The following is a 27,389-nucleotide window of genomic DNA, read 5'->3' on the forward strand; positions in this document are numbered from 1 at the left end:
AGCGTACTTAAACAAATACTTCCACCGACAATCAAAGAAACCGCAGTTTTGATTTTTTTTGCCAGTTAACCCTTGACAGGTACCTGTGTGTCATCACTTACTTTGAGGGGGGAATCCGCACCCACATACACAAAAAGCACATCATGCCGTTTCAACATGTGCTCAAACATCTGCTTGCTGGGAAGAGCTCGAACAGCCGGCCTGAAGAGGGAGAGAGATAGTGAGGCAGGGTATTCATTTATACTCAGATATTCATTCTCTCAGTTGATGATTCAAAATCAAATCCCACACAGCAGAAGAACTTAAGCAGTTGAAGGAGAAAAGGCGCTGCAGTTTTCTGTGATTTCTGTGCTGATGGCTCCACCCAGTGGGGGATTCAGCGACATCCAGCCCTGGACGCCAGTCTGAGCCAGGCTTTTGATCAAGCGCTCCGTCACGGATCAAGCGTGATTTCCCTCAAGGAGGGGAGAATCTGTCATGCTCTCTTGATGCGGTGGCTTAAACTGGAGCATCAGAGGCAGGAATCCATTGAGCTACAGATAAGGGTGTGCTTATATGGTGCTTATTAGAGCGGAGCAGCACGGTGTTCCCGTGAAATAACGGAAGTTTCGCCCATTTATCAGTTTTAATTTCATCCCTACTATCCGTGAGGCCTTCGACTTACCCGGCTACTCTGTTGGCAAATTCTACGATGTCATCTTTTGTTCTTGGTCCCTTGTAATTATAGGCGAGATCACCCTTTAACCTGAGGAGAAGATGATGGGGGAGAAAAAAAAAAGTGAACGGATGACAATATCACCGCAAAATCATTAATGACATTCATGGTTTTGAGCGAGGGAACTTTTGAGAGAGAGGTACACATGGAATGGAAATCAATGGTGACATTACACGCCCGAAAAACTTCATTCTGTGAGCAAACACAAAAGAGTTGTGCCGAACAAGCGGAGTTGGAAGTGTAGCTGGGGGGGGGCACCCAAAAACTGATCAATCAAGAACAAATTCAGCCAAACTATCAGAGCTGGCTACGATTTCTGTCAACACCGTCACAAAGGTCACAATCCTAGTTTTGTTTTGTTTTTTTTACTGGAGTGCAATTCACTGAAAAGTGTTTCTCATTATCGACCCCTATGGGACACGCACTGAACAGCTGGGACAAAATATCAACTCTTCAGTATACTGTGATAATGATAATGACTGACACCAAATAATGATCATTTTATTAAAACAATGACAGACAAATTATCCCTCAAATCGGTTATTGTGTGAGTGTGAGAGGCACCGACCTAAAACTCTGTGAAACCGTGAATAAATACGACTCCAGCTTCTTCTTTTTTTTTTTTAATTCCATTATAGTGATGTCACGAGACATTAAATGTCTCTCAATACCATTTATTACCACAGGATGGTTCCCGTACCCTAAATGTCTGACTAATAGCCGTAATACCGACGCACTGTGTCACAGAAACAGTAGAAACACCAACATACGCATACAACGCAGTTACATCATCATCGCTGCAAACTACAACCCCAATTTTACACATAAAAAAGGCAGAGTGTACAACAGAGCTGCTGCATCACAACATATTAGATCAGAACCGCGACAATTAACCATTTTGATAATCGAGCCATCATCTTCAGAATTTTTTTTCTTTCTTCCCCCTGAGCAAAAATGTCAAATGTTTGCAGGTTCCTGCTTTGCCTGGCATTCTGAAACATTGTGAAAAGGGACTTTCAGATTCTCTTGACAATTTATAGACCTCAGGGGCCATCGATTAACAGTTACAACAATCAGCAGATGAATCAAGAATGAAAATCTTCATTAGCGGCCGCCCCGCATCAGATTGTACAAGTGGTCCTCATGAGGTGAGCGAACGTTGTTTCGTAAAGCAAAATTTCATATATTCGGTCGTTCCAGCTTCTCAAATGTGTGCATTTTCTGCTTTGTGCTCTCAAAACTTTTGATTTTTTTTTTTGACATTTCATAAGGTAAACAAATAACCGATAAATCCCCCCCCCCCCCCCAGAAAAAGAGAAAAAAAAATGAAAATAGCAATTTGTTTCAGACCAGAAACACCGAGCACTCCGGCAAATTTAAAGCCGGGGCTCATAAACGAAACTGCAAATCCACCACGCATCCTTCAAAACAACGGTCAGCTTAAAATAAACTGCTGCGCCGCCGATGAAAGAAAATAAATGATTGTCCCTAATTGAGTTCCATCCAGGGAAACGGACTCACTCGAGATTCTACAACAGGCAGGAAGCATTACGGATTGCTAAGGTTGCATCAGCCTGCAGGGCTTAATGAACTCAGGGGGGAAAAAAAAAAACAAAAACCTGCAAATCAAGTCGCCTCGTGTTACCAAGGGAGGTATCTGGTGTTCAGTGATGGATGTTTCATCACTTGCTTGGTTTAATGTTGTGAACCCTGCCGTGATCCTGTGGCAGTTTCCCAAATGAGCTTGATGAAACTAAACAGGGAGCCCATTATAGCTGCGCGCATGATAAATGATTGGGTTCCAGATATATGGAGGAAACCCGACGACGTAGGATCGTCATTTCTCTCCCAGTCAACATGAGCTCTGCTCTTAGCAGCTGGCGTCTCCCTAAATTCATTAATTTCATATCTAAAAAAAAAAAAAGACACTCTGCGTTTAGAAAAATCTAATGAGGTATGAGAGGAATATCTGCCTAGACGGTTCTGAAGCTGAAACAATGCATCAACGGCAATAAAACAGAATCGATTTTCTTAATTCATCAATCAAAATGCAAACTGATGTCATTCTGGAGGTAATCTTTACACAAGTTTATCGCCGAACCACTTTTCTGAAGTTTATTGGCCTTGAATAATTAAAGTCATCAAGGAGTGCTGAGCCTAATAGAATTGAAGTTGGAAGGGTGTGAACAGAGTCTGTAACATCTTACACCTTCAGAAGGCAGCAACAACACCTTATTCCCTCCTGAGTGGCTCATGTAAGGGCATCTCAACAGGCTGAAGCCCGAGGGGCGAAAACACACACGCGCACGCACGCACACAACAGCGAAAGGATCCTGGTGATAACAACAATTCTGACTTAAGTACAGACTCTTAAGATGCAGGAAATTAAAGGAGGCAACAGGAAAGCAGCAGCTCGCCAGTGTAATTTAAATAAAACTCCCAAATAATTATAAAGCAAAAGCTGTTGGATCAAAACGACTTTCATCAGGGTTCACACACATTCCTACCAATAACTGGGCTTCATTTTTCATCAGCACACACTCTGAAATGTCTGCGCGCACAACAGTCTATTAAAAACTACAAGCTATGTGGTTTTCTGTCAAACTAACAGACAGACAGACAGACAGACAGACAGACATTCAGACTACTTTATTAATCCCTTTTGGACGTTCCGCCAGGGAAAATGCACTCTCCTCAACATACATAACATAACATTAATCCTAGTTGTTAGAAGTTCTCCTCACTTGATCGTAAGAGACGCACATAGGCAGGAATTTGTTGGGAAGAGTTCCACGATTTTCAGCGCGTCTGTTTACACAGGAAATAAACCGAGGAATACATGCCAATACCACGGTATAACCAAGATTAACGAGAGGAGCCCAGGCCTGGGAATTTATATTTTTGGAGGTTCATAACTTTGATTTTTTTCATGACTGTATGAACCTTGCTGGGTCGTCTAAACTAAAATGACGGGAAACTTTACAGAAGGCGCTGTTAGCGTTCCCAAACCTCAGCGCAAAACACAATTGGTTCAGCAAAGCTGCACTAAGCGGTTCAGAAATAATCAATTTTCAACAGCTGACGCTTGTTCTTCCGAATTTAATTCTGCGTTACTTGAAGGAACACACGGGGGTTTAATGGAAATACACCTCCCCAGAGCCAGACTGGAACATAGGCGGACGTGGGTGACACGGACCAGCCCACTGCTAGTTAGCTTAGCATGGTGAATGGGGGGATGGGCAGATTAGCATACCGGCATCACGTTTACTAATCATCTGTTTCAGTTGTGAAAAAAAAAAAAAACACTAAACACTGGGTTGAGAGTAATAAGCTGTACAAAGTGACACTTACAGTTTTATTGTGGGGTAACCACGAACCCCGAACTCCGACGCCATTCCTGCAAAACAGAGAATAATATAAAAATATGATTCAGCAGAGGAGGTTTTGAAAGGCCTAGACTCTGGTTCTTGTGGAGAATTTATCTCCTGCAGCGTGCCATATTCAATCAGAATATAAAATCAATTAAGGGGTCTAAAACTTTCATGATTGAATAAAGAAATGGGCTTGAAATCAACTGGAGAATCGGTACAGCAGACTCAACAGGGAAGGTCTGGCAGAAAACGCCTCTCAAAGTATGGTATACATCCGTGGATTCTTCTGTACAGCTTGTGTATATTCATGGTATTTATACTTGCATTGTTACATTTGCTTACACAACCACTGTGAAAACTACTCTCTGGATATTCACCCGAGTAAGCGGTGGCATCCATCTTTCCCACGCGGACCGGCGACCCAGAGCTCTTCAGCTCCACTCCCACCTCGTGCCATACCGGTTCAAGTTTTTTACAGTAACCACACCACGGTGCGTAGAACTGGAAATAACCGAGAAGATACACATTCCTGAAAACATGTGCTTCATGTCAAACCACAGAGCTTCAAAAACGTCATACAAACCACCATGTAGATGGAGCTTCGTTCACATGTTTAATTGCCGAACCCTTTCAAAAAGGAACACTCCTGCTTTTTTGGAAACTATTGTTCATCCTCCCCAGAGACAGACAGTAAGGTAGACGCACTTCTCCCCTTTTGGCTGCGTCCAGGGTGCTCAGATCCACATAAACTAGTTAGCTTAGCACAATGAATAGTAGTGAACAGGCAGGCTAGCATACCTCCATCAAAAGTCAACAAACACATTTATCTGCATGACATGAAACGGTCATTTTAGAATCAAGACACACAGCCGGAACTACTTTCCTGATGTTGCAGATTTCTGTTTGCCTCAGCTCCCTGATGCACACAGAGGAGAGCAGTGGATCTACTTTTCTGTCTGGTTCTGAGGAGGATGGCAGATAGACGTCTTCTCAAAAACGTTGGTGTGTTCCTTTAATTCCATGACCATTGTTGGGTTTTCCATTTTTAACCTATAAAACCCTTTAAAACTTTTTACTCTCCATGAACATTTAGAGAATGAGTCAAATCCAACATTTTATCTTTTGACTTATTAATCTACCTATTTGACCAAGGAGGTTTAAAAGTACACGACGCAATGATCAGATACTGATGTAAAGATCCACTTTCCTGGCTTTTTGGTGAGCTTCGTTTGCTACTTACTACTCTTGCAGAAGGGTGGGTGATGTGCATCATGAATATACTTGATGTACAACCAAATTTGTGAATTGAGTTTGAACAAAATCTGCAATTGTTGTAGTTACTCCAGAGGCAAAAACTCATCTGTTCCTGTAATACACATCTGTGTGGCTCGCAGCAGCGTCTGCACCACCCGACTGTAATGACAGCAACTTCGGCTAATATTCGACTAGACAAACTCTGATATAAACCCCTCAGAGCCGCCTGGCTTTGCCCAGCACGCATGACTTCTCATTTACTAATCACACACACAGAGGGTAGCCCGCACACATACACACACACACACCCCCCCCTCCAGCCTCGCACATCCCACCATGACTGCTGCCACTTCCGCAAGGGATGAACTGAGCGGTAGTGTGCTGGGCAGAGATGTACGAACCCAGCCTGGTGGAGTGTGTGTGTGTGCATGCATGCGAGTAGTGATATCAAACTTACATCAACCAGCCATATATCGTTCACTCTGGTATCTTTAAATCTGTAAAAAAAAAAAAAAAAAGTATCAAAAGGGTAAGACGGGGTTTTGTGTCAGAAGAAATGGTTACACACACATATATATAAAGAGACAAATTAGACACACACAGACACAGACACAGACACACACACAGACACAGACACAGACACAGACACACACACAGACACACACACACACACACACACACACACACACACACACACGAGGAGTTCCACACCCCAGGAACCCAATTTAAACACACTTAGCAACTGGAAGCATGTGATGAATGATTTAAATATTTACTGTGTGTGTTCTGCTTCAGACTACAAATGTGTAAAAGTGCAAGTCAAACTAGCTTGCTAGCATGTCTTAAACAAAAAAAAAAAAAAAGAAGGTACTGAACAAAACAATGAGACCTGCATCCGGACAAAGTGTCTGTCAATGTGTTCAGGATTCACCACTTACGTGTCATCTAGATCTTCCACAACTGCAAGCACCGCTAGACTGAGACAAGCCGCTACAACTGCAGAAATAAAGAGACGTGAAAACAGAAGTGTGTGTGTGTGTGTGTGGGGGGGGGGGGGGGGGGGGTCAGATAACATGTTAGCATCAACAAGAGGTTTACAGTCTGTGCTCTTCAGCCCCTCCAGCAGCCTGAGACCTCATGACTGAAGCATCACCAGCTAAGCTTCAGCTAACTCTGCATCTGTTTCCTCTACAGTTTATAAAATGGCTGCTTTAGAATATATTTCGACAGATTCGGAGGTAGCCTGTGCTGTTAACAGCTTAACCACAAGGAAATAAACCTTGGACGTACCTGCACAAAACAGGGAAGCTCTCACTTCTGCCATGGCTACGAATGGAAACAGCAAGCAGGAAATACAGTTGCTGCTAAAGCGACTCCCTCCCTCCGCGCATGCGTGAAAATACGCAGACGCCTTCAGGGAATCAACGGCAATGTGACTATTTTAGTTTCAATGAATTTTCAGTAGTGTAAACATGTCTAGCGCTTATTTTCATAGTCTTACGTCCTTAATAAAACTAATTCCTTTTTTTTTTTAAATCTCCATATTCTTGCATTAAAACTATGTCAGAATGGGTAGTCACTGTATTCTTTTAATCGTAAAAAAAAAATGTTATTTTATCCCATTGGTTTCGTTTTACCTAAATGTGTTTTAAAATGCGACGCTGTATTAAATAGTTTGAATTTGGATCTGAATTTAGGATGACACGTTGATGTAACAACTACCAATGTTCACCACAAGGTGTCGCTCTAAGATAATTAGAGTAGACGTCCCTGCTGACGGTAACCAGGAGACAATCAACCAACCTCTTCCATAAAGGTACAATCATCAATATTCACTGCCTAAATAATAATGGTTATATATGATTATACATTGAATAAATTACAGAAAACATAAATTACGAATAATATCAAGGCGATTCTATGAATATATTCACATCAAATTATTACTGATGATGCATTGACATGCCAGTGGCAATATACAGTTGTAGCTGGTCAAACTTGGAGAAAACTCCATTTTTTTTCTTCATATTTTGTAAGACCATAACATGTCAGCCTGTGCACAGTATTGATTTGTGAGGTAGCTAAAAACTGTCGAATCCAGCCAGTGGACTAAAAAGTGCAATATTTTCATTCCGTTCCAAACACAGATGTATTGAGCTTTGAACAACAAAAAATGCTCCACATCAATATGTATTTCATCAAAATCATATTTAATTTTCTTGAGAAGCTTAGAGAATTTATATATATATATATATATATATATGTATTTAACACTGTCAGAATGTTTTAAATGTTATCAAACATTTAAGCGCATTAACTTCAGATTTTACAATCGGGATCATCTTCATTCAGTTCCAAGTTTGGACACATTTACACAGAAACAGACCGAGCATCACATTAGCACATGGGGATTAAATTACAAGGTGTAGAAAAGTTAGCTTCAGAGAACATGAAAGAACTTTACAAAATAAATTTAAAAAATAATTTTGTAACATGATTTTACTATCATCTGTGTCTCTGCACCTCCTCTGAATCCACACACAGTGACTGGCATGACGGTCGGAATTACTTTGAACTCGCAGTCCAAGATTGGCCGAGTACCATTTCACTGATTCACAGAGGAAAATCTAGAATGGCATTCAAAAGGTCTTTCAAAAAGAAAAAAAACTTTCACCTCCAAATTGAAGTCATAACGAGCTGCTTATTTAAAAAAAAAAAAAAAAAAGAAACATGATTAACAAGAAATTAAATCAGAATTTCCAGTTTCTACTTGGTAAATCATTGCCGTTGCGTGTTCTGTATGTATTCCAGACACCAGCGTGTGAGAACAGACAAAAACAAAAACAGAAGACAAAAAAAAAAAAAAAGGCCCAAACTTGCACCCTGAGAAAGAGCTGTACTTTCTCACAGGGTGAATAGCGATCATGACTGTGTTACTAAATAGACTCATGCGGAGGGCCGTCCTGCTGAGGCCTCGTGTGCCAACTTTGTGAGGCTTGAATTCCTCTGCATTTTGAAGCCTGTATTGTACGGCTTCAATGATTTCTGCACTGATTTAACAGTCAAAAAGAAAAAAAAAACAACACAGAGAAACAGATGCCTGTTTTCCCCTCGAAAACATTTTTTTTGTTTTGTTTTTTTGCCTTTCAGCTGCTTTCAGTAATGCTTTAGCGAGTGCTACGGCTCATTAAGGGTGCTGCAGGAAAGTGCCATCCTTAAGTAGGAAGAGCAATAAAACAAACGCAAGGCATGGGTTTTAATCAGGTTTACATAAACATTTATAGTACAGCAAGCTCATTTGTCTTCTTTCAATAAAGAGAGCGCTTGTTCCTCTACAGCAGGCCCAGCAGACTCCCACATTCGCCGGGACTACAGTCCGCGGTCAGAGCCCACTCACGTCATCTTACAGAGAGGCTTACATACGGCATCAGTTGACCCCTAAAACAAAGCTTTCTTTGCCCATTTTCATCACTCGTCAGAGCAGCGGCAGCAGCGAGGTGATTCAGATTTCCACTAAATTGCATTTCCTCATCATAAACAGAGGAAGCAACACCGCGAGCTGGTGGCAGCACAGTTACATGCGGATTCATTACTCAGGAACAACAGCACAAAAAAAAAGGCATCGCTAAGTTTTGCCCTTGGACAGAGCTTGTTGGAACAAAATGACACTTCGCATCTTCTGTAACAAATGGAAGAACTAGGTGGCGCTAAAGAACACGCACAAAGTATATTTCATGTGCATGCATATTACTTGACCACAACATGGCGTCATTCTGATGTCAATGCAATGACACATCACATCAGGTTTTTAAGGCGGTTTTGACCTAATTTGACATAGAAAAGGTCGACACTGTTACCACCGGCTTGAGGCCTAAACAAAGGAGGAGGTGCAGCAAAACGTAGGAGTGGCAAATTAACAATTATTTACGTAAATAATCAATCATATGAGGTGTGGAGGTCAGCGTCAGTAGTGGAGGTAAGTGTGTGGCTGTGGTGATCAATGTGTGGTGCATGTTGTTAGTGTAAAACAAGGAACAACAAAAAGTAACACAACAGCACGCTGGCTGAGGGCAACAGGGAGACAGCAGCTCCCAGCAGAGCAGAGACGAGCAGATACCGACGCAGGCGTCTGGGAAGGCGCGGCTAAATAGGCCTAACTGGGAACGCTGGCCAGGTGCTCCCAGTCGACCTAATGACCTGGCTGCTTCAGACCTGCAAAGACGAACACACCAACAGTACCCTGCACACAAACCACATAGGACCCAGGCCTGGGGCCGTCACAACACAAATCAAAGCGTGACAAAAGAGATGCCACTTTTCTCTTGCCACCAGGTGGCGCTACAATTTAGTGTTCTTCTTTTCCCCGTACAAACCCTCCTCCAGCAAGTGTGGCAATAATCAGCGTCATGGTTTTTGCGTGATACTGCTGACAGACAAACAAACGCAACTGAAATCATGATGATAAGAGTTAATAAATTAATCTAATGTTTTTATTAAACAATAAAAAAAACCATGCAAAATTTGAGACAAAACTTGGGTCTCCGGCTTCTGTTCTGTTAGCAGAGCTTATTTGCGCTCGCATTTATTTTACCCTCCGGCGAAAGAATTTACTGCACATCACAGCAACAAAGCAGGAATCATCCTATCATTCCCAAGCTTGTATTACAGATACAAAAGTTCCTTAATGCTGGTGGAAATTGCACTATAAACAAAGATGATACACCAGGCCCCTTGACAGCTTTTTCTACTCTCACAGGAATTTAACACTAGAGTGAAAAACCTGGATTACACTTCAGGGAGCGATTGAAAGAAGTTAATATTCTTTGCAGATGCATCGAAGGTATCCTTGCGAACCCAGCCAATGCTGTTACAAAGGTCCACTGGAGAATTGACTGTGCAGTTAAATCCTGAAGATAGAGAGCTGGTAGATTCTGGAGAGTAATTTGCTTATGTCGATGTGTAGCCCCTCGCCACCCTCCACACCACAAGCACTGATCTATAGGATTAACGTAGCAAAGCAGTGCGTTTCCAGATGTTGCTGTGGATAGAGGACCCCCGTAATGGCTGCCACTGGTTATCACACTGTAATCCCTCTAACAACAATCCCATCCTTTTTCTTGACGCGCTCAAGGCTCCGGGTTGAGGCACACTGGTAATGCTACATCGTTTTGGAGCAGTGTTGCATAGCTGCCTTCCACCGAGGAGGGCATAATCGTCACTGTTAACATCAGGTGTCCGTCAACAGCACGAAACAGTAAGTTCTTCATTCCAAGATGTCAGTTTCAAATGGGACCAGATGGTAGTAAGACAAGTTGGTGACATACGATTCTGCTTCTTCATCACACACTTCTCCCTCCACTGGAAAATACTCTGATCCATCCTCGTACCTAGCCAGAGAAGGAAAGTCGTTAAAACCTCACGGTCAAGACAGACGTGCAACCTTAATGGCCTAATTTGTGACTAGCCGATCAAGCTAGCAACTAAAGCTGAAGTTCAAAGACTGTCAGAAGTTACGTTATAGCGTAACTGATCAGCTTTAGCGTTGACGTAATGCTCCCTCCTTATGTTTCCTTTGAACGTGAATGGCATTTGGCTTTGTCTTTATCTTTTACTTTGCCGAAGTGTAGCCAAGCCTTAGATCGCTTTGCACATTAGCCAGACTCCTAGGTAGCAAGTAGCCAATTAATCAAATCGAAAGGCTGTGAGGATATTCCAAAACTTCAAGTTTTAGGAAAAGCAAGTCTAGTCCACCTTAATAAATTGGGAGCTGGTCCTTGTACATGTACAACAAACAAATGTAATCAAGAGATAAACCGGAACATTCCACCCTCAGCTCATACTAAGGAAAATAGCATTTGCTTGTTTCTTGCAACAGGGATGTACAATGCTATGTTATGTAAAAAGCCTTGTTGTGTGTGAAGCACCAAGAGGAATGTGTTCCTCTTTTGCTTCCTCCACACACCCAGGGAAGGAAGAGGTGCACAGAGACACTTCCTGTGGGTCATGAGGGGGATGGAAGGTCTTGGGTCAGTTTACGTTCAAGGAATTTCAAAATCATCTAAACTGTACACTCGAGAGAAAACATGGATCTTGGTACATTACTTTGGGGAGGGAGGGATATAGTAGCAGCAGCTTCTCTGAAGAGGAAAAACTTTACCAGAGTAGAAGCAGACAGAGAGAAGTACAGACCCTATTAATACTCACGTATGTTCCACAGAGTCAGTGGATGAAGGTCTCTCTTTTTCTTCAGGGAGGTTGTGATCAAATACAATAGTTTCTGTATTGGCCAGACAGAATCCATTCGACCGCATGATTTCTGAAAGGTAAAGAGCACAAATTACATCATCACAATGATTTTAGGAACGTATCAGCAGCAGATTTTTTTTTTTTTTTTGTCAAACGGCAAACCTGATATCTTCATCGGATTCTGAAAACACGGCTGGATTCTGTGGACTTTGTCATTCCTTAGCACCTGGTCCAGCGGTGATCTTTCAAAGAAAGTCAACATCACCTCTGACCTGGAATACTGCAGAGTGAGGATTTAGTCTGTGTAGCAAAAGCAAGAGATAAAACTGCTGATATACAGCTCTGAAGATTTATGTAGAGAGACCCACCTTGCATGGCATATTGATCGCGCTCTTCAGTAGTCTTTCCACCTCGTTTAATTTCTCCTCGATGTCATGGGCCTCTTTGATTTTTACCAACCCTGAAACAAATACATCAGAACATCTGAAAAACACTGTCTGGAGTACCATACATTTCAGGAATGTATTTAAAACACAATAACTTTAGCTTATTTGACTACAAGAACCTTCCCTTGGAACTAGGAACCTTTAGAGGAACTGTCTTTGTTCTGACTGCCCACATCAGAGTTTAAATTTAGATACAGCGACATCATTTTACCCCCCCCCCCCCGAAAAAGAAAGGAGTGCTTTCTGAATTTTCAAGAACTATGGTGGCAGAAATGTTTCCCACCAAACGTTTCTGACGGTTCCAAACTCACCGCATTTAATTCAACCGCCATGTTAACGGAAATCCACAAACCAACGGTGTTACTGCTGCGACGCTTAAACTGAATAATAGGAAAATCCGAACGTGCAGTCAATGACGTCCATGGTGTAGAGCTTTTACACGAGTCAGCAGATGAGAAATCTTTCAGTTCCTTGGACTATAAAAGTATTCTAAGAGGAAGAAGTCTCTATTGTCGCACGGTCTGTGTTTAATCTACGGAGTGGTGAGCAGCCACGTGAGGCGCTCTTGGACCAACTCCACATCTTCTGCCAGAAAAAAGGCCCAAAAGGTAAAGTAGTTCTCTGAGGAGCCCCTGCTGGCCAGTTCCTTCTAACTGGTTGGTACGGGCCTCAATTCGTCTGATCTTCACCAGATCTTTGGAAGTGCAGACAATGGGCTGAAGGAACCATTTTTGTTCCAAGACGAATAGTTCCTGGGGCCGAAGTCGAAATTGGGCTTTTGATGGTTGACGTACAATCCCATATAACTCAAACAATAGTTCAGCAATAAATACTAGTGGAGTTTAATCAGAACCAGCGCTCTACAAAAGCGTCTAATGATGGCTTCTTACCATCAAAATGTTAAGCAACTCCTGCAGACTGAATGATGTAAAAGGGCAGCTGCTATGACCTTTACAGCCATTGGTGTTATCTAGCCATTGATCAGCAGCCAAAAAAAAAGGTCTAAATTTATCACTATTCTTGAGAAAGGTTGCAAATGAAAAGGCAGCGGCAGCCTGTTTCATTATACAACCTTCTAATCAACAATGCTGACTGTTATTTGCCTTAAGCAGGAGGATAAAGGGGACAACAGACCACTAATCATTGTGTTCAGAGTAAGAAGTCGCAGTAAAGCTGCCTGTGTAAGTGCAAGCATTTGTACGAACGCAATGACAACAGAGGATGGTACGGTGTCAGGGAAGCTACACAACAATGCCTGTGATAACATGTTAATCCTGCATAAAATTGAGTATGTAATTTAAAGAGGTAGTGGGAGTGTAAAATCAGCACATTTAGCGAGACAAGACCGGCGCCCATGTGACTGAGCAGCCAGCAAAGCATCACTTACTGCCATGCTGACAAAGAGATGTGGTGAGGGGAATAATGATGAAGACGGCAGCCGCGCCGATGGCACTCCGTCTGATGTAAGCGCTACAGACGAAACACAGTCACACAGCGGTTTCTGTTACATGGAAGTACTGAGTAAGAGAGCCTACAGCAACACTATGCACAGTCACACTCTCATCCATTTTTAATGGCCCCGGTGATGAGTGAGTGTCTGGGCTGTTAGTTCAACACCAGGAACTCAATGAGCCTCCCACTCAGTCAGAAACTCAAGCTGGATCACTTTAGAAAGTTCCCTTTGGACGGGTCTGACAGTCAACACCACAAATCACGCGCGTTTAGAGCCGCTACCATGTGTTGTCGTCACAGAAGAGCCGAGTCCAATTCTCAGGAACTCAAAGTGATCCTCAACCAACAGCAATACAGATGTTTTCTCAACCCATGTTCCTGGGAGTTTATCTGAGATTAAATTAGACCACACTGAGTGTGTCACCGTGCGGCTCATCCCGACTACTCAAGAGTGGGAGGAATTCTGCTTTACCAGATATCATGACAGATAGCTTTGATTGGGAGGGGCCATGTAGGGTCGTTATAGCCATGATAATAGTACCTTTCATTACTCCCCTGCCACTCAAAAGCACTTAAAATGACTTAAGACTGTCATTAAAGCAACAGGTCGAAAAGATGCATAAAACATGAGGACTAACACATTACAAAAATAAGCCAATTTTATGTCATCCAAAGACTTTCGCCCAACATACTTAATCTCATAATCGCTTCAAAATAAATGTAGTTAGCTGCTAGGTGTGTAGCGAGCTAACGCAGCATACTGGCACATTATTTATCGGGAGCAGGCAAGAGGAGGCAAGAGCACAACGAGGTATGTTTAGGGAAATGTGTCATCGTATGTTATCATGAAGGGTGTGTGAGGGGAAAACAGCAATTACAGTAATTCGTCTCATTCCCTTCAAATGCAGTGTTCTGACAGTCTGGTAATGGGCTGGAATATTTGGGGCAGAGGACTGTCTTCTAGGACATGCAGGACGGCTACTGCAAATAATTAGAACAGCAAATATGCTCCTAAGTGCAGGCGTCCTCGCGTTCTAATAAACATTTCGGGACATCTCTGTAAGCAGTCTCAGTATTTCTGTAAGTGTGTGTCGTCCAAACCTCCGGCAAGGACCTAATGTTGGTCTGTCAACAGGATTGTGCAAAAATGTATGGGGCTTATTTTCACCCGATGTGGTGGAGGGTTGTAGTTTGTGACCAGGAAGAATCCATTACATTTTGGGGTGGATTAGCCGTAGCGCCACCTGGTGGCATCAGGCATGTGGTTCAATCAAATTTTCAGTCATGAAACACCTTCAGAACTCAACGATGAGTCACTGTGAAGACGGGGAGCCAATTTTAATATTTCACCATAGAAATGGAAACTATCGTATTTGGACTCCACAGGGTCATGTCTTTTCCAAACTCCACACGACTGACGAGTGTCTCGGCCTGAAGGAAATCTACCAGACGAATTAAATCACAGCGCCACCCAGTGGTTACAGGAAGTAAACCGGATAGCACAGTTTATATCACAATTACACTGCGTTATCTTCACGTGATGTACAGCAACATCGTAACCGTTAAATGCACCTTCTCCAGCGCCCTCTACTGGTGTTGGAGGTGACATTTGCACCACAGTGCAGATTTAGTCTGTTCCCAAATGTAAAATCCAAATCTAATTAGGTTTCAGCCCCATCTCTTTGAGTTTAATACAGGTGTCCATCACACTACTTAAACTATTATTAAATTTGCATTAAAAATTTGGTTGTGTCATGGAAGATTATTGATATTTATTAAAAAAACTAGTCTCCTATGTGCGCAGGGGGAAACCCATGCTGAGATCATGTCGAATATATAGTAGCTGTAGCTGTTCTCCTGAGGATGCACGAACTAGCAGGCTGTGTGGAATGAAAACAGACATACTGGAACGGTCTGATGTGGCAACGTAAATACTGTGTTATTTCCCAACAGCTTGATGTCGGTTGCAAAAGATTTAGTAAGGAAACCACAGTGGATGCAGATATAAATGGAGTTTGACAAGGCAGGCCTCTCTACTCCCAGGCTGCAGGTACAACACAAACGCCCGCTTCTATCACGCGAGTGTCGGTTTGAATCAGTTTTCAATTTTTACTCCTATTTCCAGAAGCCGCCTCTATAATATATCCAAAGACAGTGTAAAACACGGAGTGCGCTTCACCTCTGTTTCTCTTTGTCACAACTACAAGCTTTTCCTCTGGGAAAAGTCTTTTAAATCTACCGACATGGACGGAAGCGGCGATGGGGTTTTTTTGGGGAGGGTTTTTCCGACCTGAACCTCTTCAAGTGTTTTCTCCTTCAATTTCCTGCACCGACTTCCTGGCCACAGTGGTTCTTGTGTAATTATTCAACATTTCCCATCTTTCCTCTTCTTCAGTCCCTCGTTATATCTAATTGTCCTCTACCAACACGTCCTCGTTTGATGTGATTATTCTCCCGAAAGGTTTATTTGTATCAGCGGGTGGTTTGGGGGGTGTTTCTTAACAGCGTTTTATTTTAATGAGCTTGTTTTTGGAAGAGCGTCACTGACATATTGCAACTTCCTCATGCAACAACACGGTCGAACGCAACAATAACAGCGTTTGCATGGACACCGTATGGCATTTAGCAGTCCAGTGGCGCTCAAGACTGACTCGTGTTAGACAGCTGCCCTGACGGCAATCACCCCACAGATACCAACGCCGCAGCCAGAGGAGGAACTGGCTTTTATCAAAAGCCTCATCAGACGTTATGCACCAGTTACTTCACAACTATCTTTTGCATGGACCTGACAAGCACACGTCAACACTTCACTCTTTATCATCTAACCGCGAACCGTCCGCAGTTTCAGCAGTTATTTCTGGACGCCTCAGTCAATAAGCCACAAACTTAATCCCTCTGCACAAGAAGAGGGTTGCATGCACTTTGTGTACACAGCAGATATTTGTATTTCATGCTAGTGAATATGGAATAGGTGACGGAAACTCCAGTTCAGCCTTCCTAAGATCTCCCTGCAGGAAGGAGAAGTCTGTCACATTGCAACATGTGAAACTATTCCTTTCACACTGATTTAAAGCAGCTGATGAATGCATGTTTCAAAAGGTGTCCAGTTGCGTTGGGTGTTGTGTTTTTTTCACCTATTGGCCCATCAGAAATGGATGCTGCATTCACAACATCTTAGAAGTTCCTCCGAGTTGAGAAAAATGAATCAAACGACGTCGGAATCATTTTTACAGATTCAACTTTTCTGACCCGACATCGCTTCCGTGCTCGACTTAGGAAACTGGACAAGGTTGTTAAGACGAGGAAGTGGGATAACAGGGGAGCCAGCGTGCGGTTCTGCTCGCAGTGCACCATTTAATTGGCACACAGGACAGTGGGAGATTTGAAACACACATGGTGGTCTGAACATGTACTTGTACCCCCTAAGATGGTGAAGATACTGTACGCCCAGGATGAGAACACATAGAGGCTACACATCCTTCATCCCATGAATTTCTTAGTGGGCAAATACCTGCTCTGCACCTGTACTGCACTTCAACTGGATTTTGATTTTTTTTTTACTGACTTGACTTATTGACTGCATTGATTAACCCCCACCACCACCGACCCCTACCCCACCCATCCACCCACGACGCCTTCTCCGTGTTTTTTCTCTTTCTTTATGTCTTATTCATGCTCAAGTGGATGTCTTGTATTCTGGTTACTGACACAAGTGAAAGACTAAATTCCCTCAGCGGAAGTAAAGGTTTTCATTGATTTAGAACATCAGAACACTGAGGCCTTCCTCTTTAACTGTTAGAACGTGTTTAATAATCGCATGCATTTTAGCGCACAATCGTAAGTGTATATACTTAAGTAATATGTCATTTATGGGTCTCTGATTACTGCAATGTGTGGTATTTAACAGCTATTTTAGGAACTAACTGATGTTGCAGTACAAACATAGCAATTTTTTTTTTTAACCCCTGCAATCATCTCAGAAACCCCAATGTTGGAATTCTGCCTTCCGCGTCGTCTTCTCTGAATTTGTCCATCACGTGACGACGATCCTTTGCTGTGTGTAAATTAGCACTATGATGAGTGACTGAAATGATCCAAAACAACTGTCTCATGTAGAGAGGGAGCCAGGGAGTGATTTCAGTAACAGCGTGTGTCTACATTCCTCAGCCCAATCTGTTTCGCATGGAATGTGAGCAATCACTTCCTGTCTGTGTTCCCTCCCGGGTCACATGTAAGGTAAGTGTTACGGAGTCATCATCGGCCACGGGGGCTAAATATGGGACGTCCACTCCTCTCCGAGTCACCCTCTGACATCAGCCTGAAAGCTCCACGCACCTTCCTCTGTTGCCTGGACGTGGCACAGAAGCAGAATGACACGAGCCCTCGCCAGAAGCTGGAGCGGCTTTTTTTTTCTTTCTTGATTCTCATGACTTCAGTGTGAGTGGCAATTAGATAAGATGCAAATAAAATATTGAACAGAGGTAGGAATTAAGGAAAGTACCATTAGGAAGAGTGTTATTCTTGCCATAAATCATGGGATTGTCAAATTAACCCGAGTGATTTATTTGTTTGTTTGTTTTGCGCGAGTCATCGGGGTGCCGTACATTTAAAAAGAAGTGCAAAATGAGTCATGGAATGTGAAATGTCTCTGCTGAGATAGCACTGCTCCGGCAGGGCCGAAGCAGCAGGCTGTCAACAAGTCTGTCAGCTCTTTCCGTACAAGAGCAGGAAGTAAAGCTTGCCAGTCACCACTTAAAGGATGTTTCTAAAACATTTCTATATTCTCTGTGGGCAGACGCAAAAAGGAAGTGCCAAGAAGAATGTGTGAGCGTACACACGATGGGACTCCTGTTAGCTACAGACCAGACTGTCTTAGGCAAGTCAAAAGTTGCCTCATAGCAAAGTTACTCGAGCTGATCCTTCCAAACTCCATTCAGAAAACAAGCGTTTTAAAGGTTGCTTGCTTGTCGTGTTGTGATAAGACATGAGGAAGCATGAAATTAGACTTCCTACAAATCTGCATCATGCTGTCTCGAATTCTGTTATTTTGAAATGTTTGCTGCAGTTAAATCGCATTCAAATCTGAGGCCACATCCACGCTTTTAAGATTAAAACCTGGCACGATCTGCGTCCGCGCAAGCTCTTCAGAATGACCTCGCATCTGCGGTCACACACACACACACACACACACAAAAATATATATATATGTGTGCGTGTGTGTGTGTGTGTGTGTGTGTTGACCTTTGGTATACACCCACCGTTCACGAGGTGGAACTTTCTCAGAGTAGCACGAGTCATTCATGGTTGATAGTGAAAAGAGGCGGAGAGAAATTGTGCATTTTGGAGGTGCTAACCCTTCTCGTGGACTTCTAGTGATAAAGACCTAGAACAGGGGTGGGCAACCATGTGCCATGGAGGGCCGTGTGTATGCAGGTTTTCCTTCCAACCAAACACTTTAACAGCTGATTCCACTGATTAACACACCTTCAGCCACAGAAGAGTGTTAATCAGTGGAATCACCTGTTAAAGTGTTTGGTTGGAAGGAAAACCTGCATACACACGGCCCTCCATGGCACATGGTTGCCCACCCCTGACCTAGAAGGTCTCGTGCTGTCAACAGGTCGACCCTACATACGGTAAAACCCCGCCCCCTGATCCAGAGCACCGCCTACAAAGGCACTTGTCTATTAAGCTTCTGGAGAGCCAGTTAAACATTATTTCCAGATAACAGAAGAAGAAACCTCCCCCTGACCGTCTGCAGCGCCTGCAAACGGCCCCTGAAGGGTTCAAATGCACCGGATTTGTTTTCTGTGTGAAACCCAACTTTGTAGGACAATGACGCCTTTTGGCTCCTAAATATTGATCAGCGTCACACGCACGCTGATGCGATACTTTCAAGTGGACTTTGGTCTCAGTGCCCTGTCCAAACAAGCGTGTAAGCCGGGGACTCATCAGCAGTTCTGATTAGCTCCCAAATCCTGCCGATTCAACGCTACCAATCAGTGATTTTGCTTCTTTAAATACCATGAGTTCCGTATAATCATCCAGCAACACACTGACCTGAGGTTCTGACATCATGCCTGTGCTTTGTTTTTCTTTTTCTAATTGAGGAGGTTACAACAGAACCAAACATGCAAGCGGTTCGGTTGTTGATCGATGAAACAATTCGTTTAGAGAGAAATAATTGCCAAGAATCACAACACAATGGGAAAAAAGCTGCTCTCATGTTTAGCGCCTACAACATTTTCTTTATATTTCACTTCCTCCATGCACTGGTTTCTGATCTGCATCAATCGTCAAGTTGTTTTTTTCTTCTTTTTTTTTGTCCAACTGTCATTTTTTGTCCCCTTGTGACAAGTCAGTGGTCACATTGTCGATGCTTTTGCTGTTGTCGTTCTTAATGTTTGTTTTCCCACTGATGTTGATTCTTCATCGGAAATGCTTTTGGTGAACAATTTATCACTGAAGTCCTTTTAGCAAACAAATGAACAAACAAAGCCAAACGTTTCGCTAGTTTCTGGGGGGGGGGGGGGTTGAAAATGTCAGGATTTGCTGCCTGAAAGCTAAACTTGAGGGCGTTGAGTTTCAGTTTCCACTGGAAACACACCAGTTAATAGCATGACTCTGGTTTACTGCCTGCTGTGTTTACAGTGGTGGCTAGGCTAAACCAATATTTGATTGATGGAAAAAGAATTATCAATAGATGAATTGGTAAATAATCAAAAACATGGGGGGGGGGGAGAAGCAGAAGGGCACCCAGTATCCTCCTTCCCGGCCCCTTCTCACTACGCCCCTGATCCAGAATTGGACCATAAAAATACAGCGTGTACTTGTATCACCTCTGCTACTTTAAATACTTCATTCATCATCATTCCGCCTCACCCACCTTCTGTCAGCGGGGACTTGGACAGGTCTCTTCTGTCCTCAGGAAAGGACTCTGTCAGTCTTTTAAACAATCGCCCCAAATCGGAATAACTCCGATGTAAGTATAAAACGTTCCTATCGGACCACTCGGTCCGGATCTCGAAGAACTCCTCTTCCTCTCCCCGCTGGCTGATGATGAGTCTCCTGATGCCGTTGACCCAGCAGTCCCGCACAAACATGTTGACCAGCGACGTCCCCTCAAACACGGCCGATGCCATCCCTCAGTGCTGCATGCTGGGGCGGGCCAGCGGACAGCGGGCCGACGGCTGGACGAGCGAGTCAAGCCTTTTTTCCCTCTGGAACCTGAAGAAATCCGGCCGACGAGGACGGACTTTGACTTGACTAACTTTGTTGGTCAGTCTGGAACGGGGGTGTAACGGTGGATGTGGCGTGCAGACAGGATGATCCCAGCGTTCGCTCAGCCCATCACAGGCGTCAACTCAAACGTGGCATGATTTGAGGAAGAAGAAAAAAAAAAGAGAAAAAGAATTTAAAAAATTGACCGACTTTAAAGTTAAAGATAACGCCCAACTTGATATGAACGTTTTAGTCCGGAATGTGTGGCACTGTCATCGGTGAGACCGTCGCAGTGTGCACCTCTCCTCGGACTCTTAGTTTCCCAAATCCACAGAATTTAATCTCACATTGGTTTTCCTCCAGCACAGTTTCCTCCTCCCTCCCTCCTTCCTTGACAACAGGGTATTATTATGCAAAGAGCTTCAAAAAGAAAATAAATGCCCATCTCCTTATCCTTCCCCTCCGGATTTGTTGCCATTGCCACGTCTCTCAGGCGATGGAACCCTGGACGGGACGGACGGACGGAGGAGGACGAGTTTTGGCTGCTGCGTTGTGACTTGATGTGTCCATTAATTAATGAGCTTCAGGGAAGGAGTTCAACACGGTGGCCATAAAAATCACTCAATAGTGGGGCCAAAGTTGTAACTCACAGCCACGAAATAACGAAATAGAGGGAAATGGTTAAATGTTGTGGCCATAGATCAATAAATTGATGGAATAGTTATATCTGGAGGCCACAAAATAACTAATTTGAGGGAACAAGTTAGATCTTGTGGCCACAAAATTACTAATTTGAGGGAACAAGTTAGATTTTGAGGCCACAAAATAATTGATTTGAGTGAACAAGTTAGATCTTGAGGCCACAAAATAACTAATTTGAAGGAACAAGTTAGATCTTGTGGCCACAAAATAACTAATTTGAAGGAACAAGTTAGATCTTGTGGCCACAAAATAACTAATTTGAAGGAATAAGTTAGATCTTGTGGCCACAAAATAACTAAATGGAGGGAACAAGTTAGATCTTGTGGCCACAAAATAACTAATTTGAAGGAACAAGTTAGATCTTGTGGCCACAAAATAACTAATTTGAAGGAACAAGTTAGATCTTGTGGCCACAAAATAGCTAATTTGAAGGAACAAGTTAGATCTTGTGGCCACAAAATAACTAATTTGAAGGAACAAGTTAGATCTTGTGGCCACAAAATAACTAATTTGAAGGAACAAGTTAGATCTTGTGGCCACAAAATAACTAATTTGAAGGAATAAGTTAGATCTTGTGGCCACAAATGAATAAACTGATGGTCTTGTGACCATGAATTTTTATTTTAAAAATGTTTCCAAGGCTACCACAGGACCCCATACACTACAAGTCAGTGCCAGTCTTAAAAATAGAGGTTAGCCACATGTGGAGTCAGCTGAACTGAAGTCTCACATCTTTACCAACAAAGGAATAGTTGTCCTTGCAGGATTTTACATTTCTGCCCTGGCGGAAGTCTGACTCTTCAGTAAAAAAGATGCACTCTAGCGCTGGAGTTTGTCTACTCGCAGACTGACCCAAAAAGGAGCGGCTTTCAACTCAATCGCTCCATTGAGCAGCAAATTAATGTCTCCCTGAGTGGAAAGCTTCATTACCAAGTCAAGTAATGACAAATCAGCTGTGATTAACTTCTCTACTGTGGAGGGCGGGGATCTCTGCACAGTTCTAGCGAAAGTAATTCATGATAACGCACGTCAACTCCCAGCATCAGCACACAAACGTACGTGCGCTCTCTGGTCGTGTGAACGCAGGAAATCTGCACAAAGATTTCTTTTTACTTGTGGGAATCAGGAGGAAGAATCGAGCTCCGATGTGTACGTTGCATTTTATGAGACAGGGCAGATGGTTTCTGCAAAATTACGACTTTAATCCACGTCAGAGCCTGCAATGGCCTCCCTGGGAGTTTTGTTTTTTTTTTCTCAGAAGAAGAAAGTGCAAGCAGTCAGGAAAACGTAACATTTCACTTTGCCACATTGAAAGTGTACAAAGATCTCTCCTTAATAAGATGCTTCATTGGACACACGGTTCCCTCCTGATCCTGTTATAAGACCTGACTGTACAGAAGAGACGCCGCCACCTTCAGTGACATTCAGAAGCTGTCAGGGGGTCCTGCCTCTGTGGAAGCCGCAGATAAAATGTTATCATGTGTTTGACGTGGCGAGGAGCTCCCCTGGAACAGCCAGTTCTGAGTTACTGGTTCATTGACAAGTTGTCTTGAAATGTAAACTGCTTACTGTCGGTCTTTGTGCACCGTAGTGCAAACGCGTCCAGTAAATCACACGTCTGGAGCGGTAAGTGCCACTTAAGATGTAACTGATACAAAAGACAACATCTTGCTTTAATAACGTCTGTAGCATTTACGGTCCACGCTTCAAAAAAAAAAACCCAAAAAACTGCTTTTCGGTGATATTTTGTCATCGCCAAAGAGAAAAATGGTGCACTTTTGTAAAAGCCTTCTTCATGAGCTGTCGTTTTACTGAAAAGGGAAACACTAAAGATGAACCGCTGGATGGAACCAAAATTACAGGATCGCTCGACCCCAGAGGTGGTTTACGTCAAGAGCTGGAGCCTCATTACATGAAACTCCCTCATCCAGTACTTTCATTGATTTGGTTTTTGCGAGCCGGTGCAGCGCTTGTTCAAACCCGGCCTGTTCAGGAGTCAGCGATTCCTTCTTGCAGCCGATGGTGAGGTTTGCTTGTTTTAAAATACCCCCCCCCCCCAACACACACACACACAAGTATATATAAAGATGTTTGATAGCTATTAAAGACCCTGCACATCTCTGACGTCCCAGCACTCGTTCCTGATATTTGACTGCACTCATATTCTTCTGACCTTTACTGTAGATGTGCTCAAACATTCAAGAGAGCTGCCAGGAAAACAAAATGACAACTGATAGTTAACAAAGATGGCGTCCAAATCCGGTGATAAAATAGAAAGTGGGACAGGGCAGCTGATAGTCGCTAAACATAGCGTTCAGGACAACTTCACATCAGGTGGTCTAGAGACGTGGAGTGTGTCCATATTCTGAGCTGTGGCCCGCAGAGCAGGCGGGGACTCGGACGTCTCAAAGTCAATGGGTTCACTTCATCCTTGAGTCCCAGTGGATGTTTGTGGCAAAATGTGAAGACATTCCCTCTGGTGCTTCTTGAGACGCTGCATTCATGAGGACGGGACAAATGTCACATGTGTAAGGTGCAAGCGTCCTTGACCTTTGACCCCATAATCTGTTTTTCAGTTCCTCCACAAATCCCAGTGGGTGTTTTGGTCTAATTTGAAGTCATTCCCACTGGTGCCTCTTGAGACGCTGCACTCAGGATAATGAGACATCCCTTGCATGAGTTCACCGAAGTATTTTCACTTCATCCGTGGGTCCCAGTGGACATCTGGGGCAACACCTGCCGTATCTGTGGACGGATCTGCCGGACAGGAGGAACGGTTGTGGGGAAAGTGGAAGGACCCCCATACAGAGATCCCCTCCTTGTTATAGAGAGGGAAGAGACACTGCACTCTGGTCCCCAGACGCTGTTTTGGCCGGTTGCGTCTTATCTTGTAGATCGATTCTGTTTGACCGTTAGCTTGACTGTGTATTGGGCTTGAACACGTTGCAGAGATGACATCACACACACGCTTGAACTACTTTCCTCTCTCACACAGATGCGCCTTCAGGTACTAGAGTTTAGCACCGACTCATTGAATCAGCTATCCGGTCGTAGGCGACTGGACTCTTGAAAGTTTAAGTACTCAGCACTACTTGGCACCAGGAATAACCCTCTCAAATTTCTTGGCAAATCTTCCAATCCTCCTCTTGGAATTTCAGAGTGGACCAGAGGGAAATTTCCCTACAACTCCTTGTGTAGGAAGGCAGGAAGTAACGCTGATATTCAAACGTTGAACTTTGACATTCAGTTTTATTGTCACGACAGCAAAACCGATACACTGGACATGACTAGCAAAAAGGTTGGAAATGTAGTCCTTCTGAAACTCTTTAACTGGTTTAAAATAATGACGGAACAAGAACAGGTACCATATGGTACATCAATATGCATGTCTCAATGATGTCTCTGTCAAAATGCAGGCTAAGTATGGAGAAGTTGTACACAGCACATTTCATCGCACGCATGGTTAGAGAATGATTGTGTTACGCAGAGGAGCAGCCTCAGTCCTCTCACAAATCCTGCTCTCCCCCACAGTAATAATAGTATCTGTCTGTTCTGAGCAGGGCTTCAATCTGTGGTTTGGCCACATTTAAAGAGTCAGCAAATTTTGCCTCCCTACCTCATTCCAGTAGAATTCCTCTCCAAAGGGTAAAGTTTGGATGGAAAAATGGACTCGAGCCTGTGCGTCTTTAAAGGGTACGCGGTAGTTTGTCGTTCCACGCGTTTGTTTCTGGTGCCGTTTCTGTTTCTTTCTTTGTCGGCAGGATCACATCAAAACGACAAGGCTGATTTCCACCTAATTTGATGGGAGGGTGTTGCATGGGCCAAGAAAGAAACTCATTAAATCTTCCTGCAGATTGGTCATCACGCCATCTGGTGGCAACAGGAAATCACCTTTTTTTTGTTGTTTTCAGCAGTTTCGCCGTGGCAAGGCAGGCGATTTTGATATGTTGCTGCCGAGGAGGAAATTATTGGTCCAGGACTCCACGTGGTCAGACCTTTTTCAAAAATCACCAGAGTCCTGGCCTGAAGACGTCATGAGACGTGTCATGAGACGTTATTTTTAATTGTATTTGCTGTAATAATGTTAATTTCAGTCTCATTTTCCCTTCTTCTAGCTTTATTTTGAAATGTTCTTCCCTTGTGTGTGCTCTGTGTTACTTCCTGTCTTTGTCTGTTTCCCACCTTTGCTACAGCCTCACCTGCGTCTTGTGAGCTGGTTATTCCTGTCAGTCGTAGCCCTGTTCCTTGTGTCTCGCATCCAGTCAGCTCCTCCCCTTGGTCTTCTCTCACCTGTTTCTTGTTGCCATCAAGTATTTGTGGGGAAGAGGCAAAAAAAAAAAAAAAAAAAATGAACAAAGGCCGAACAATGTGGCACAAATTTCATTTACAAATTTAATTAACAGTAAATTTGCCGAATTTTCCGCCTTCAATACTCAAGTGACCAAGCTTTTCTACATATATAAACCAGTGTTAATCAACAAAATTAGCGAGTCACACCCATTGCCTCACATGAATATCGGGAGCGTTTATTGACACATTGATGTCCAGAAAATTCCAGCATGGAGTCCAAAATCTCATCTGGTCAGTCCACATTCCTTACGGACCGCCCAGCTCCTACGAGACTTGGATAAGTTACACTGGCCTACAGCGGGTAACCTGGGTGGTAGAGCCTCTGCAGTTAAAGCTGATTACCAGGGTCCTTGACTGTATCCTACTCAAGTGTTACGGCCATGTTTAATTATGCAGTCGAGGGGGGCAAATGAAGGGTTTCTTGAGCTCCTGTTTCTAATTTGTCCCTCTCTCACCGCCCCCTCTAAGCTGCCACACCTTCAACCTGGATGATATTAACATTTACACCTCCAATTAAGCTTCAAGTGATGGCCCAGCCTGCACCAAATAGGGCCCTCTGTGGATTTCTGAAAATAAATGACTAGAGCGCAGAACTTATCACCAGTTTTATTCTGGTGTCATTACTCTGGCTGCACAGCATAAAGGCAAGACACGAAATGATAAATCTCCTTCCTCATCCTTGAAGCACAACATACATTCCATCTTCCGACAAGGCCATATGCTTATGTTCCACTCTCAAACCTTATGCAAATCCTACAGCGCCCCCCCCCCCCACACACACACACACACACCCCACCCACCCCAGCCCATTCTCTCAGAAAATCAAACAACAGACACCTATAAAGTTAAATTACCCACAAACGGAGCAGAAAAGGAAGCAAAACATAAAGATGTGTGTGCGCGCGCGTGTGTATGTGTGTGTGTGTGTGTGTGTGTGTGTGTGTGTGTGTGAGACATGTGTTTAGATACAAGGAACATCTGCGTGGATGGAAGCAGGCGTTTCTCTCTCATTGAGAAGCATTGTGCAGCGTAGCAGAGCTGCACTCAGGGGAAGTCATTCAGAGCTATAACTCTGTCCTGGTCCACACCCAGAGACAAAAACCCAATGAAGAGTGCAGGGCTGTGGGTGACGCTGGGTTAGCGTGCTGCCTGAGTGTTTTTAACAGGCTCCATAATGGACTGTGGCTGCTTTCACTGTGCATCTGTTGGACCTCATGTTTTATGGCTTCATCCTCATTGTGTCTCCAGTGAAGCTCGGAGGCTCTCAAGGCAGGCGTTGCATCTGCCGGCTTTATTTCCTCTCGACAGAATTCCAGCTCTGACAGTCGATAAATCTGATCTAAAGGGTTCGAGGTATCAGGAAGGCCGGGAAGATGGTTCTGTTGACCCATCAGTGATGTCATCACATTTCAGTGTGCAAACCAACATTCAATTTTATGGTTGTTTTGACCTTTTGCAAGTAGCCTATGAAGCTGCTAACTTTAATGCTGTATTTAGAATTTTTACCAGCTATTTTGTGTATTTCGTCACTGCTCAGCTGCATGGAAAGAGTTGCAGAAACCATCACCTGTACCTGCTGGAGTGGAAGGATGGACGATGGATAAGGAGGACATACTGTTTACACTCACGCAC

At 43.5% G+C, this 27,389-nt stretch overlaps 2 protein-coding genes across 5 annotated transcripts in view; both read right to left on the bottom strand.

The window, feature by feature from the left end:
- The window catches only part of tmx3b (thioredoxin related transmembrane protein 3b), a 111,870-nt gene extending 105,150 nt beyond the window's left edge, over positions 1 to 6,720 (bottom strand). For all 3 annotated transcript variants that reach the window (XM_086191284.1, XM_086191283.1, XM_086191282.1), the window contains exons 1-7: positions 6,631 to 6,720; positions 6,279 to 6,336; positions 5,798 to 5,837; positions 4,464 to 4,587; positions 4,067 to 4,112; positions 665 to 745; positions 102 to 201 (exon numbers count right to left, since the gene is read on the bottom strand). In XM_086191284.1, the coding sequence (XP_086047410.1) occupies positions 102 to 201; positions 665 to 745; positions 4,067 to 4,112; positions 4,464 to 4,587; positions 5,798 to 5,837; positions 6,279 to 6,336; positions 6,631 to 6,664 (483 nt within the window). In that variant the 5' untranslated portion in view covers positions 6,665 to 6,720. The remainder of the gene's footprint in view (positions 1 to 101; positions 202 to 664; positions 746 to 4,066; positions 4,113 to 4,463; positions 4,588 to 5,797; positions 5,838 to 6,278; positions 6,337 to 6,630) is intronic.
- An 892-nt stretch (positions 6,721 to 7,612) lies between these two features.
- On the bottom strand, positions 7,613 to 25,652 carry pxdc1b (PX domain containing 1b). Of its 2 annotated transcripts, none has more exons than XM_086192028.1 (6): positions 25,607 to 25,652; positions 20,371 to 20,847; positions 11,955 to 12,046; positions 11,749 to 11,866; positions 11,545 to 11,656; positions 7,613 to 10,727 (listed from the first exon to the last, which is right to left on the bottom strand). In XM_086192028.1, exons 2-6 carry the CDS (start codon positions 20,624 to 20,626, stop codon positions 10,604 to 10,606), a joined length of 702 nt encoding a protein of 233 aa, XP_086048154.1. In that variant the 5' UTR covers positions 20,627 to 20,847; positions 25,607 to 25,652; the 3' UTR covers positions 7,613 to 10,603. The 2 variants fall into 2 exon arrangements, with proteins under 2 accessions (XP_086048154.1, XP_086048153.1); XM_086192027.1 differs by lacking the exon at positions 25,607 to 25,652 and adding an exon at positions 25,024 to 25,232.
- Between the last annotated feature and the right edge of the window lie 1,737 nt (positions 25,653 to 27,389).

Source organism: Aulostomus chinensis, chromosome 21 (assembly GCF_037954235.1).
Source record: "Aulostomus chinensis isolate RoL2024-O1b breed Wild chromosome 21, RoL_Achi_v1.0, whole genome shotgun sequence".
NCBI lineage: Eukaryota > Metazoa > Chordata > Actinopteri > Syngnathiformes > Aulostomidae > Aulostomus > Aulostomus chinensis.